Below are 13,198 nucleotides of genomic sequence, written 5' to 3' on the forward strand. Positions count from 1 at the left end.
ACTACAACAGTTTACATTCTCCTTAAGAATAACATGGGAATTTTAAATTTACAATTTTTTGGAATTTTCTCCGTAACCATTAGGCGCATAATAACGCTTCAATATACTAAATTATTTGTTTTTTTAAGCTCTACAAAATAGTTTGGAAAGAAATTGCTAAATTTTAAGTTTTTTGGGTCAAAAATGGGGAAAACCTATTTTAACCCCATAAAACCCCCCGTAAACCCCCGTTCCCATGGTCCGATCATGCTGGATCGCGAACTCGTTTGAATAAACGTAGGTTTACACGTTTATACCAAATTTCATCAAAATCGGATCATTTTTGCTCGAGTTGTATACAGGGTGTTGAAAATGTCTGGAACCAACATTATATCTGGTGAGTGGTTAAAGAAAAACAACTGATATTTTGTGTACGGATATACTATGGTTTTACCTATCTTTTGGTGCCTTATGAAATTTTTTACCACTTATAGGGAACGTCCTGTGGAGGATGCAGTAGAAAGTTTTAATGGAAGCCTATGGTAAATGATACATCATTTTAAAGGCCATTTCTTTCTTAGTAAGGAGCCACAAGTTTCATCTCAAAAGGACCACCCTAGCAAAAATGGCAACTGTTTGAAATTTAAAAACCCACTTATAGGGAACGTCCTGTGGAGGATGCAGTAAAAAAAAATAGTCGCCATTTTTGCTAGGGTGGTCCTTTTGAGATGAAACTTGTGGCTCCTTACTCAGAAAAAAAATGACCTTTAAAATGATCTATCATTTACCATAGGCTTCCATTAAAACTTTTTACTGCATACTCCACAGGACGTTCCCTAAAAGTGGGTTTTTAAATTTCAAACAGTCGCCATTTTCGCTAGGGTGGTCCTTTTGAGATGAAACTTGTGGCTCCTTACTCAGAAAAAAATTACCTTTAAAATGATGTATCATTTATCATATGCTTCCATTAAAACTTTTTACTGCATCCTCCACAGGACGTTCCCTATAAGTGGTAAAAAATTTCATAAGGCACCAAAAGATAGGTAAAACCATAGTATATCCGTACACAAAATATCAGTTGTTTTTCTTTAACCACTCACCAGATATAATGTTGGTTCCAGACATTTTCAACACCCTGTATATATATATAAATATATATAAATAGATATATATATATATATTACTAAGAAAATCAAAATACCACAGTACCCTAAAAACATTTTATTTTATAAAAAAAAAAAAGTTTTTAGGGTACTGTGGTAATTTGATTTTCTTAGTAACATTTAAAGTAGCCCTCATTGATGTATACAATAACAAAATATATATATATATATGAATTTGAACGGATGGTGTTTTTGGCCTCTAGGGACCTCAAAACGAAAAAAAAAATCGGTCCCGCGTCCAGGTCTTACCATGAGTACTACGGTAATAGCTTATTCCCTATATGGGAAATTCGCTAAAAATAAATAAATGGAATAAAAAAATATGTATTTTGATTCTTTGGATGAGCTGTTTTAATTACTAATAAAATTTTTCGAGCCATAGATAAACTATATAACTATGACTTTTTTGTAAATTATTTTTCGACTTCTTTCGATTGCTCCTGCTGACTTATTTTTTTGTTGCATTTCTATGAAAATAATTAATTGTTGACCCAGTATCAAATGTAACAGGTTAGATCCTTAATGAGTTAAGATGTTCATGTTATAGTTTGTGAATTAATTTAAAAGTAAGACAATTATGGTACCTATAGATACCATAAGGTATTAAGGTTAGGATATGTTATATAATCTAGTCTTGCTTCGAATAGTTTGAATATATAATAGCACTTACATAGAGTAAGTAAGAGTTTAAATTTTTTAACATGTGTAATACCTTTACATGAGTAAGGAGATAAATTGTAGGACTATTTAAATAAGTCATTTAAGGGGGGGAAACCGAAAAACCGAGAACCCATTTAAAAACAAAACCAATAAAATCAGCAACTAACCCATCACTATTTTTTTGTTTTATAATACCTTACATCAATTAATTATTTTTGTAGGTACAGTACTTTATAATGCTATGTTGGTTGTTTGGGAAACAGTCAGGGCAGACGTATTTCATAGAATTAGATCCAAACAAATGTTCTACTGTATTATCACTCACCAGTGTTTTATCCTCTTCTTTGTTGGCATCATCATGTTCAGAATCAATTTTATTTTGTGAGGATGGTGATTTTTCAGTCTGAAATTGAATAAAATCATATAATTAACCTCTTTAAGGAAACATTTGAATCATTGAAAGAAATGTTCTATGCATATTGGTATTCTAACTTATTCATAACATATAGGCGTGTTTTTTTTTTATTTAAATTAATGTTTGGCCTTTAAAACATTTAATATTTCTTAATAATACATAAAAAGATGTAATGTTTCATGTCACCTCATTCACTATTTATAATATTTTCTGTGTTTGTAAATGTAATTTTATAACATCTAACTGCCTGTGTTTTAAAATATATTTGAGTTCCTTTGCATAAAGTCTTATTGTTCCATCACCCCTCACAGTGGCAGTTCCAAGGGGGGGGGGGGGCTACAGGGACTATAGCCCCCACCCCTTGGACTCTGGAAAACTAATTTTAAACGTACATTTCGTCCTTAAAACACGCAATGGCATAAAACAGTCATCAATGTAGTTTTTATTAAACTTAATAAGCGATGGCAGGAGTAGTATTGAGTTCCACATAGATAAACTTTGTGGACAATAGCACAACGAATAAAACAATATGCTATGGAAAGTTGTACGCATCATTTTTACAGCAGTCAGCTGTTGACATGCTAGGGCAAAGGCGAGCGCCAAGCGGGCGAGCGAGGATGGAGAAACAGCTGATTACCTGGTGTTCAAATTCAAATTCAAATTCAAATTCTTTATTCACTCATAACATCTTACATAGTACAACGTACAAAGACAGGAGTGTCGTCAAAAATAAAAATTTAAAAAAATACTATAACTAATAAATTCACACAACTCAAAATTATTACTACTGACATCAAGTAAAAGTTACCATTATAAAAAACAACAAATAAGATAAAATCCTGCTAAAATCAATGAAAGCCATCAGGTATGTATTCAAAGTGAATTTAGTTTACAAAATTAACCCAATTCTTGTCCGTTTAGAAAACATCAGAATAGAAATCTTCTATTTTATAATATGCCTTTTCAATTAATAACTCATGTAATTTTTCTAGGAGTATGTTTTTTGGATTGTTGGTGATTCTTTTTGGAAGTTTATTAAAAATTGTTATAGCCATGTATTTTGGTGCACGTTCAAAAAGAGTTAGTCTATGTATTGGGAATTGATATAAATGTTTCTGACGTGTGGAATAGTTATGTGTAAATTTAAACTCTTCAAAATTATCTATATTGTTAATTAATAGCTTAACCATTTCAAAAATGTACATACTTGTGATGGTTAAAATCCCTAATCTTTTAAAATGAGGTCTAGAACTGTTTTTCTTTGATACTTTAACCATGGTACGTACAATTGATTTTTGTGCATTAAGAAGTTTTTTTTTTGTTTTGGGACTGGATCCCCAGAGTACTATACCATACCTTATTATAGAATCAATATAGGCACAATATACTAATTTACATACTTCCAGAGATGTTATATCAATTGTAACACTTAGTGCATAGCGAAAAGAAAGTAATTTTTTTGTTAGATATTGAATATGATCTCCCCAATTTAATTTTGAATCAATATGTATTCCTAATACTTTGTGTGAATCTGTCGGGATTAATAGGCTGCTATTTAATGCATTTGAAGAGTTTTTCCCCTTAAATTGCATAATTTGTGTTTTTGAATTATTTAACAGTAGTCCATTTTGAGAGAACCATTCCTCTAGTTCTTTTAATGATTTCTGAACAATGATTTCCAATTGATGTATTTTTGGGGCTTTTAATATAACATTTGTGTCATCTGCATACAAGAAGAGTTCGCCTGATATATTACAGTCTATATCATTAATAAATATTAAGAATAGTGTTGGCCCCAGGATGGAACCTTGAGGAACACCGTACCTGATATTATTCCATCCGGACAAGAACTTGTGGCCATCCCTATAAACTACTGTGCGTTGCTTTCTATTTGATAGGTAGTTTGAGAGAAGTTGCAATACCTGACCAACAATCTCTACTTTCTTCAGTTTGCAAATAATAGATGAGTGAACGAAGTGAACGAATCTATGTATCGTGTATAGCGGAGTCGGAGAAAAGTTGTCCGCTGGAGTATGTTTGTGTGTGTGTTCGCACTTAAAACTCAAGAACCGTTGCACTTATAGCGTTCAAATTTTGCACAAATAGTTATGACACCAGTGTAAAGACACCATTAAAATTCTAGACGATTCCGCTCAGTAGTAATTATAAAATACTTAAAAAACATGTTTAAATTTGTCCCATAAGAATAACATTAGGAGCTACCTTCTTCTTCTTTTTATTTGTTTACGTTTTGCGACCAACAATTTTGTTGTCTACTTAAGACAGAGAGAACGACTTTTACTCTAAGCTCTTTCATTCATGGAGTAAAAAGTTTGGCGTCTATGAATATATATCATTATAATTTCACAGCTTTCAGAATAATGTTATTTAAGCTAATTAAATTTCACAACTTTCATAATAATAAATTGAACTTAACAATATTAGTCGGCAGTTATATACCGTTAATGTTGAGTATTAAAATTTCGCCTTTTAATTAAAAGTATATAGGTATGTATGTATTTAGAACAAAGCAGCTTTTTACATTATTCAATTTAATGTTGACATTGAATATTAAATATTCAAAAATGTTGGTATATTTTTATACTAAAATGCTATGCGAAGGGGGGGGGACAGGTCCCCGACGTAGAGAGTAGTAAAGAAAGCGGAAAGGTTAGAAGTGAAAAGAAAGGAGTACGGAAACCCTTTATGACTGTTAAATTAATGTATCTGTGATACTTAAATGCTATGGAAAGATAGGGAAACAGGTCTACGATGTAGGAAGTAGTGAAGGAAATAGTGAAGGAAGTAGTCAAGGCGAGCGCTGCGGAGTGTGGGGGGCCTTTATGACAGTTAGAATAATGTATCTGGAATTCTAAAAATGCTATGGGAAGGGAGAGAAACAGGTCCACGACGTCGGAAGCGGTGATGGAAGTAGTCAAGGCGAGCAGTCCGGAGTGTAGAAACCCTTTGTGACAGTTAGATTAATATACCTGCAATACTAAAATGCTATAGGAAGGGAGGGAAACAGGTCCACGACGTAGGAAGTGGTAATGGAAGTAGTCGAGGCGAGCATTCTGGAGTGTAGAAACCCTTTGTGGCAGTTAGATTAGTGTAACTGCAATTCTAAAATGCTATGGGAAGGGAGGGAAACAGGTCCATGACGTAGGAAGCGGTGATGGAAGTAGTCAAGGCGAGCAGTCCGGAGTGTAGAAACCCTTTGTGACAGTTAGATTAATATACCTGCAATACTAAAATGCTATAGGAAGGGAGGGAAACAGGTCCATGACGTAGGAAGTGGTAATGGAAGTAGTCGAGGTGAGCATTCTGGAGTGTAGAAACCCTTTGTGACAGTTAGATTAGTGTAACTGCAATTCGAAAATGCTATGGGAAGGGAGGGAAACAGGTCCACGACGAAGGAAGCGGTGATGGAAGTAGTCAAGGCGAGCATTCCGGAGTGTGGGAACCCTTTGTGGCAGTTAGATTAATGTATCTGCCATAATGAAATGCTATAGGAAGGGAGGGAAACAGGTCCACGACGTAGGAAGCGGTAAAGAAAGTAGTCGAGGCGAGCATTCTGAAGTGTAGAAACCCTTTGTGACAGTTAGATTAGTGTAACTGCAATTCTAAAATGCTATAGGAATGGAGGAAAACAGGTCCACGACGTAGGAAGTGGTAATGGTAGTAGTCGAGGCGAGCAGTCCGGAGTGTAGAAACCCTTTTGACAGTTAGATTAATATACCTGCATTACTAAAATGCTATAGGAAGGGAGGGAAACAGGTCCACGAGGTAGGAAGTGGTAATTGAAGTAGTCGAGGCGAGCATTCTGGAGTGTAATAACCCTTTGTGATAGTTAGATTAATGTAACTGCAATTCTAAAATGCTATGGGAAGGGAAGGAAACAGGTCCACGACGTAGCAAGCGGTGAAGGATTTAGTCAAGGTGAGCAGTCCGGAGTGTGGGAACCCTTTGTGAAAGTTAAATTAATCTATTTGAAATTCTAAAATGCTCTAGGAAGCGAGGGAAACAGGTCCACGACGTAGGAAGTGGTGAAGGATGTAGTCAAGGTGAACAGTCCGGAGTGTGGGAACCCTTTGTGAAAGTTAAATCAATCTATTTGAAATTCTAAAATGCTATAGGAAGGGAGGGAAACAGGTCTACGACGTAGGAAGTGGTGAAGGAAATAGTCGAGGCGAGCATTCCGGAGTGTAAAAACCCTTTGTGATAATTAGAATAATGTACAGTATCTGCAATTCTAAAAATGCTATGGGAAGGGAGGGTAACAGGTCCACGACGTAAGAAGTGGTGAAGGGAGTAGTCGAGGCGAGGAGTCCGGAGTGTGGGAACCCTTTGTGACAGTTAGATTAATGTATCTGCAATAATAAAATGCTATGAGAAGAGAGGGAAACAGGTCCACGACGTAGGAAGTGGTAAAGAAAGTAGTCAAGGTGAACAGTCTAGAGTGTGGGAACTCTTTGTGACAGTTAGATTAACGTATCTGCAATAATAAAATGCTATGAGAAGAGAGGGAAACAGGAAATACATTACGTATATTACAAATGACTTTGGTTAATTAATGGACGAGAAGTTAGGATTGTTGTTGACTGAGATTTGTTTTTTTTAAGAGGTTGGTCCAGCCTCTTTTAACCTCGCCCGTGCGTGGATCGTTTACAGCAAAGCAATTGGTGAGCTGGTACAGTACAAAGGTGAACTGTACTGATAAAATTTAGTGGCAGTGACCAGGATCCGAACTCACGACATCGCTGCCTTGGGCCCGAAGTTCGCGTGACGCTACCGACTTGAGTCACCGACTCACCATTATTTGCCCCGACTCATGGGTTGATTTGCCCATACAAATAACATTATTGTGTACACCAGTGACACCGGTAAGTGTGCTAGGTGTGGGTGGACTCTTTCATTATTGCGCTCATGTTCACTCATCCTGTTACGCGCAGAATAAGCGTACTACTAGTTAGTTTGTGGTCAACACAGTCGAATGCCCTGGATAAGTCACAGAACACCCCAGCAGTACTCTGCCCCTCATCCAGCGCCTCAGAGACCATGTTGACAAATTTAGTTAATGCCTTTGTGGTTGATTTATTTTTCCTGAATCCAAATTGTGATTGTGAATATAGATTGTTCTGCTCTAAGTAATTTGTCAAGCGGAAATTAATTGCTTTTTCAAAGATTTTTGCAAAGTTGCTTAAAATAGAAATTGGTCTGTAATTATTAATATCTGTTCTTTTTCCTTTCTTAAAAATTGGTTTTACTTCTGATAGTTTAAGTTTATCTGGAAATTGACCTGACAAAAAACATTGGTTGACTATTAAGCTAATGACCGGGGCTATTAAGTGTTGGGACAGTTTAATTAACCTCGTTGGAGTCTCATCCCAACCAACAGAGCCAGAATTGCTTAGGCTCTGTATAATTTTGCCTATTTCTGAGCCCTGTGTTGGGCACAGGTCCATCAACACTGGAAATGACAAGGCTGATGGGGATTTGATGTCTATGAAAGACGGGGCCGGGACATTTAAAATATCAACTGTGTTTATAAAGTGATTGTTGAAGCAAGAGGCTATGACCCCTGGATCATCTAACAAACTACCCTCAACTTCTAATTGCACATCTACAAATTTGTCGTCTTTTCTAATTCCTATTTCTTTCTTGACTACAGTCCAGGTGACCCTCATTCTATTTCTTGCATTGACAATGAAATTATTGTTTTCTGTTCTTTTGCTCTTATTTACTAAAGCTTTAAATTCTTTCCTACATTTTTTGTATTTTAACTTTGAATTTTCATCATTAAATTCCTTAAATTTAACATGTAATAGCCTCTTCTTATGAGCTAACCTCATTATTTCATCGTTGACCCATAAAGCCTTGGATTCTTTCCTTTCTATGAATAGTTTTAATGGAAAACACTCATGCATGGATGTCAGAAATAAATGTAGAAAACTATCATAACTACTATTGCACGATTCTAAAAGAGTAAAACTATATAGTTTTTGATGTAGTACGATCAAAAATTTCTCTGAGTTGTCTGTTGAAAAAAATCTTCTATAAATTCAGGGAATTTAGGAAGAGACATAATTAGAACATTATGGTCCGAAAGATCATGCTTAATATTGTAAATCAAGGACCCATAGAAGTTTTTGCTCGTAAGAAAATTGTCAATGCAAGTAGCTGTATTGGGAGTAATTCTAGTTGCCTCTTTGCAGTGAATATAAAAACCATATTTTTTAACAATGTTACAAAACCTACTTGAATTTGTATCCTTTTTTAGTAAATTTACATTAAAATCAGAGGCCAATAAAATTTTTAAGTTTTTATTTTTTAATGCTACAAACTTTAAAAAAGTGTCTAATTTTTTTAAAAACAGTTTCAAAATTTTATTCCCTGGAATCCTGTAGACTGAAACGATTAGTAGATTTAATGAGATTATTTGTACAAAGGAACCCTCAAACAAGAATTCTTCGTTAAATACAGTGAGATCATCTCGAACAATAAATGATAGAGAGTTGTGAATTAAAATACAGGAACCTCCCTCTGATCTCTCCCTAAAAAAGCCGTCAGCTAAACAGAAATTTGACATTTTATTCAAAATATACTTATTATCTTTTCTTATACAATGCTCATTAATACGTATAATTTTTACTTTACATTCTAAACCTAAAATTCCCAGAACAAACTGACTATCTTCCCTGACAAGTTATTTTTTTTTAAATATTAATAAATTTGTTGGTGTAGACAGTGTTCTATTATTTAGAAGGAATTGGGACTATTCTTCTCCTCGTCTTTCTTGCGATACCCTCTATTGTCTTGAAATACGGTCTTGACAATAGAGAACATCGCAAGAAAGACGAGGAGAAAAATCAATAGGCAGAATACACTACACAGCAGAACAACATTAGAAGAGATAAAAGAGGATAACACCAGATATGTCACATTTAGCTACACGGGGACTACAACACTAACATATTCAGGATAAAGGACTGCTAACATATTCAAGAAATACGGAGTTTCAATAGCGTACAGGACTCAGAACACCATGAGTAAAATACTGCATCCAAAAATAGAAGATTGTAACAAATTCGACGCTTCGGGCATCTATAAAATCAATTGTAACGATTGTGATAGCTTCTACATTGGACAAACTGTGAACTTCGTTAACCGCTTCAAAAACCACATATCTGCGTGGAGGAACAACAAATCAGAAAGATCAAAAGTCGCACAACACATGTTACAAAATGGCCACTCAATAGGAAAAATGGAGGATTAGTCTAAGTATTTTAAAGAATTGTAAAAAGGGATATGTAATCAATGCTTGGGAAGAATTGTATATTTATAACGAAAATTGTAAAAATAGAAATAAGTTGATTAATGAACAAGTAAATTTTTATTCCAGTTGTACTTATAAAAATGTATTGGCCGGTGCTTCCGGTAGCCAATAGGGTATAAGTAGGGTCGCCATTCAAGATTCTTGTCATTCGCCTATTGGGTCTGATGATGATTGGAGTGTCTAATCGAAATCGATCACCACTTACCATCTTTTTTGAATATTTACCGTCTTGTGAGTAACAGTAAAAGCGTAAATATATGTTTGAAATAAGATGTTTCTTTTATTTACTTTCCGTAAATTTAATAACACGTACAATGCTGATCAAGAAGTTATTTATACAGGGTGGCACAAATGGATTGGGTGGTTTTGAAGTGTACCGTACGTCTGGGAGGGGGGAGCCAGGTGTTTGGCGGTCTTCGTCCTGTGGTGGGGGGACCGGAAGTTTCAGTTGCAGACTGGCAGTCAGTCGCGATGACCACGTGGTCCGTTGAGCATCATGTTTTCGCAGTGGAAGAGTTTATCCGCAATAACGAGTCAATTGCTGCTGTGACGCGTGCCTTTCGCTGGCATTTCAACATCCCACCTCGCGGTAATGTTCCTAAGCGAGATACGATATTGAGTTGGGTGCATAATTTCCGCACTACTGGTTCATGTGCTGCAAAATGGATGCCTAGACCTCGAACAGTAAGAACGCCTGAGAACGTGGAGCGTGTGAGACACGATGTCACTACGAGCCCACATCGATCAACGAGACGTCGTGCTCAAGCTCTTGGAATGTCACGTCGGAGCCTTCAAAGGATTCTTAACAAAGAACTGAAATTCCACCCCTATAAAATCATGGTGGTGCAAAAGATTGTCCCAACAGACCATCTTCAAAGGCTTCAGTTTAGCCAACGGATGTTGGAGTTATTGGAAGATGAAAACCTGATTATCATGATGTCTGATGAGGCTCACTTTCACATCAACGGCTACTTCAACAAGCAAAATTGCCGTTACTGGGCCGACACTAACCCAAGAGACCTACACCAACGGCCTCTCCATAGTGACTAAGTTACAGTTTGGTGTGGGGTTTCTAAGGTAGGATAATTGGGCCTTACTTTTTTGAAAATGAAAGGGAGCAGGCGGTTACTGTTAATTCGCAGCGTTATGTGAACATAATTGAAGAGTTTCTTCTCCCACAACTTGAAGTGAACAATTACAACATGGACAATATGTGGTTCCAACAAGACGGGGCAACTGCACATACCGCTAGGATATCAATGCAAGCTGTACACGCTTTGTTCCCTGGCCGTATGATTTCCCGTAATGGAGATTTCCACTGGCCCCCTCGCTCACCGGACCTCACGGTATGTGACTTTTTCTTATGGGGCTATTTAAAAGCAAGGGTCTACATGAACAAACCCCAGACTATTCAGGAGTTGAAGGCTCCAATTCACAACAAAATCACATCAATTCCTGGTGATGTGCTTGAGCGAGCAATGCGGAACCTTAAGGACCGACTCCAAGAATGCGTCACTCAAGAAGGAAAGCATTTGATGGATGTAATTTTTAAAAACTAACTTAACTAATTTTTTGTTAATAAACTTCCATTGTTACTACACGTTTTGCACTTTATTTCAATCCAATACCTTTAAAATTGACATTTTGACAAGTATTTTAAAACCACCTGATCCATCTGCGCCACCCTGTATTATTTAGCTAATGACATGGAAGAAACCAAAAAGGTACCTATTTTGTTGACCACTATAGATGCTGAAGGCTACAGCTTATTAAAAGATCTCTGCACCCCCAGACTTGCCTTCTACTAAAAGTTTTCAAGAGCTTATCACATTAATGTTTAACCATTTGCAACCCAAACCTAGTGAGGTTGCAGAACGTTATAAGAAAGACTGCAAAAGGATGAAGAATCTGTTGCACAGTATATTGCCAATCTTAAAAAGGTCTCAACTCAAGGTTGGTCAACTGAGGTTTTGGGACCAATTTAGAATCTGCTCTTAGCTACCAGATAGTGTGGGGTCTTCGGAATGTAGGAATCAAAAAGTCAAGACTTCTCAGTGAACCTGAACTAAGGTATAAAGGATGTGTAGGATTAGTGGCTGTGACCACTAGTGTCGAGTGCAGAATTGCTCTTTCTCCTTCTCTCTAAAATGGCTTCTGATGTAAAATCGTGTTAATGAAATTACAGTCAATAAAGTGAGTTTTATTAACTAAATGAAATCCTTATCATTGCTACCTCGTCGTTCAAAACAGTACAAACTGTTAGTTTGAGGTAGTAGTAGAACAGACATGGCAGTACTGACAAGGTTTAAACTTCTTTTCAGTTGGTGGGATTGGTGTGAGGAAGTGTCGTTGGGTAAGTCGGAGTGGAATATTGCCTTTTGATGGTCGCCCACCTTGAACATTAATTCTCATTACACAGTGATGTTCCAAAATCTGCCTGTGAAGCTCCCCGTTATTAGCCCAGTCAATCTAGGTTTTTACCCGGGAATGCGAGATATAAAGCTAATTTTTTGCACAGATGTCCGTTACGGTATCTAAAATCACAGCCTAAAAGTCCCCGCCCGTCCCCTGTGTGCTTCCCCCGTTTTAACGAAATAAAGGGGGGGAGGGGGCGCGACTTATTTAAACGTGTCCGTGAACGCAATAACTTGAGTAATTTTAGTCCGATTTTGATTAAATTTGGCTTAAAGGTGTAAGATGGGATAATCTTAAATGAGTTGGCAAATCAGCATGATCGCACCATGGGAACGGGTGTTTACAGGGGGTTTTATGGGGTAAAAATTGAATTTTCTCATTTTTGACCCTCTAACACAAACATTTTTAATTTCTCTCTAAACCATTTTAAAAAGCTTAAATAATCAAATGGTTTAGTATATTAAAGTGTTTTTTGTAAGATTTTTGGTTAGGAAGAAAGTTCAAAAAATTATAAATTTAAAATTCCCATGTTATTCTTAAGGGGAATAATTTAGCTGTTGTAGTTTGCTTGTTTACAGATATATTTTCATCAAACTTGGCAAATCAACTTAATTTATAAGCTATTGATATTTTACTATAAAACACACATCATTACCCTCCCTGTAGCAGCAAACCTACGTACGTGTTAGGCATAATGTTATTTAAATAGATTTAATTAAAAGTCCAATCGGGCAAATGGAAATTCGCTTAGTCTGCAGGTTTGCTGCCGCGGGGGTATTTTCATACAAAGTTGCACTGTCCTAAATTTACTTTATCAATGGTTTTTGTCAAAACAACACTTAATTTTTCCCGCTTTAAAAGGTATATTTAAGCTGGCAATAGTATGAATAAACTCCAGAATAAACTTGGACAATGGTCTAAAAACATAACATAAGCATGGTATTCAATAAATAATGTACAGGATACAGTAATATTTAAAAGTTTTACTATTATATATTTTAAGTACAATCAGAAAGGATTACTAACATAAAATAATATTTGTACAAATTGGATTAACTACCTTCAATATGATACCTAATTTTTAATGGGTAGATCAGTAATAATTATATAGGAGCCATGAAAGTCAATAAGTTTGTTCTTTAGATGTATAGTAGTAGGCTTTATCCATATTTTACATCTAAAAAAGGCGTCCATGATAAAAAGGTCATGTGACGAGACCAACCCCCACCA

At 36.0% G+C, this 13,198-nt stretch overlaps 1 protein-coding gene across 12 annotated transcripts in view; it reads right to left on the reverse strand.

Moving 5' to 3' along the window:
- Positions 1-13,198, reverse strand: part of LOC128981965 (zinc finger protein 37-like) — a 188,792-nt gene that overhangs the window by 100,273 nt on the left and 75,321 nt on the right. For all 12 annotated transcript variants that reach the window (XM_054400985.1, XM_054400984.1, XM_054400982.1 and 9 more), the window contains one exon: positions 2,128-2,205. In XM_054400985.1, the coding sequence (XP_054256960.1) occupies positions 2,128-2,205 (78 nt within the window). The remainder of the gene's footprint in view (positions 1-2,127; positions 2,206-13,198) is intronic.

This window comes from Macrosteles quadrilineatus, unplaced genomic scaffold (assembly GCF_028750875.1).
Source record: "Macrosteles quadrilineatus isolate MER2022 unplaced genomic scaffold, UCM_ALF_1.0 Scaffold_64__1_contigs__length_664444, whole genome shotgun sequence".
Taxonomy (NCBI): Eukaryota; Metazoa; Arthropoda; class Insecta; order Hemiptera; family Cicadellidae; genus Macrosteles; species Macrosteles quadrilineatus.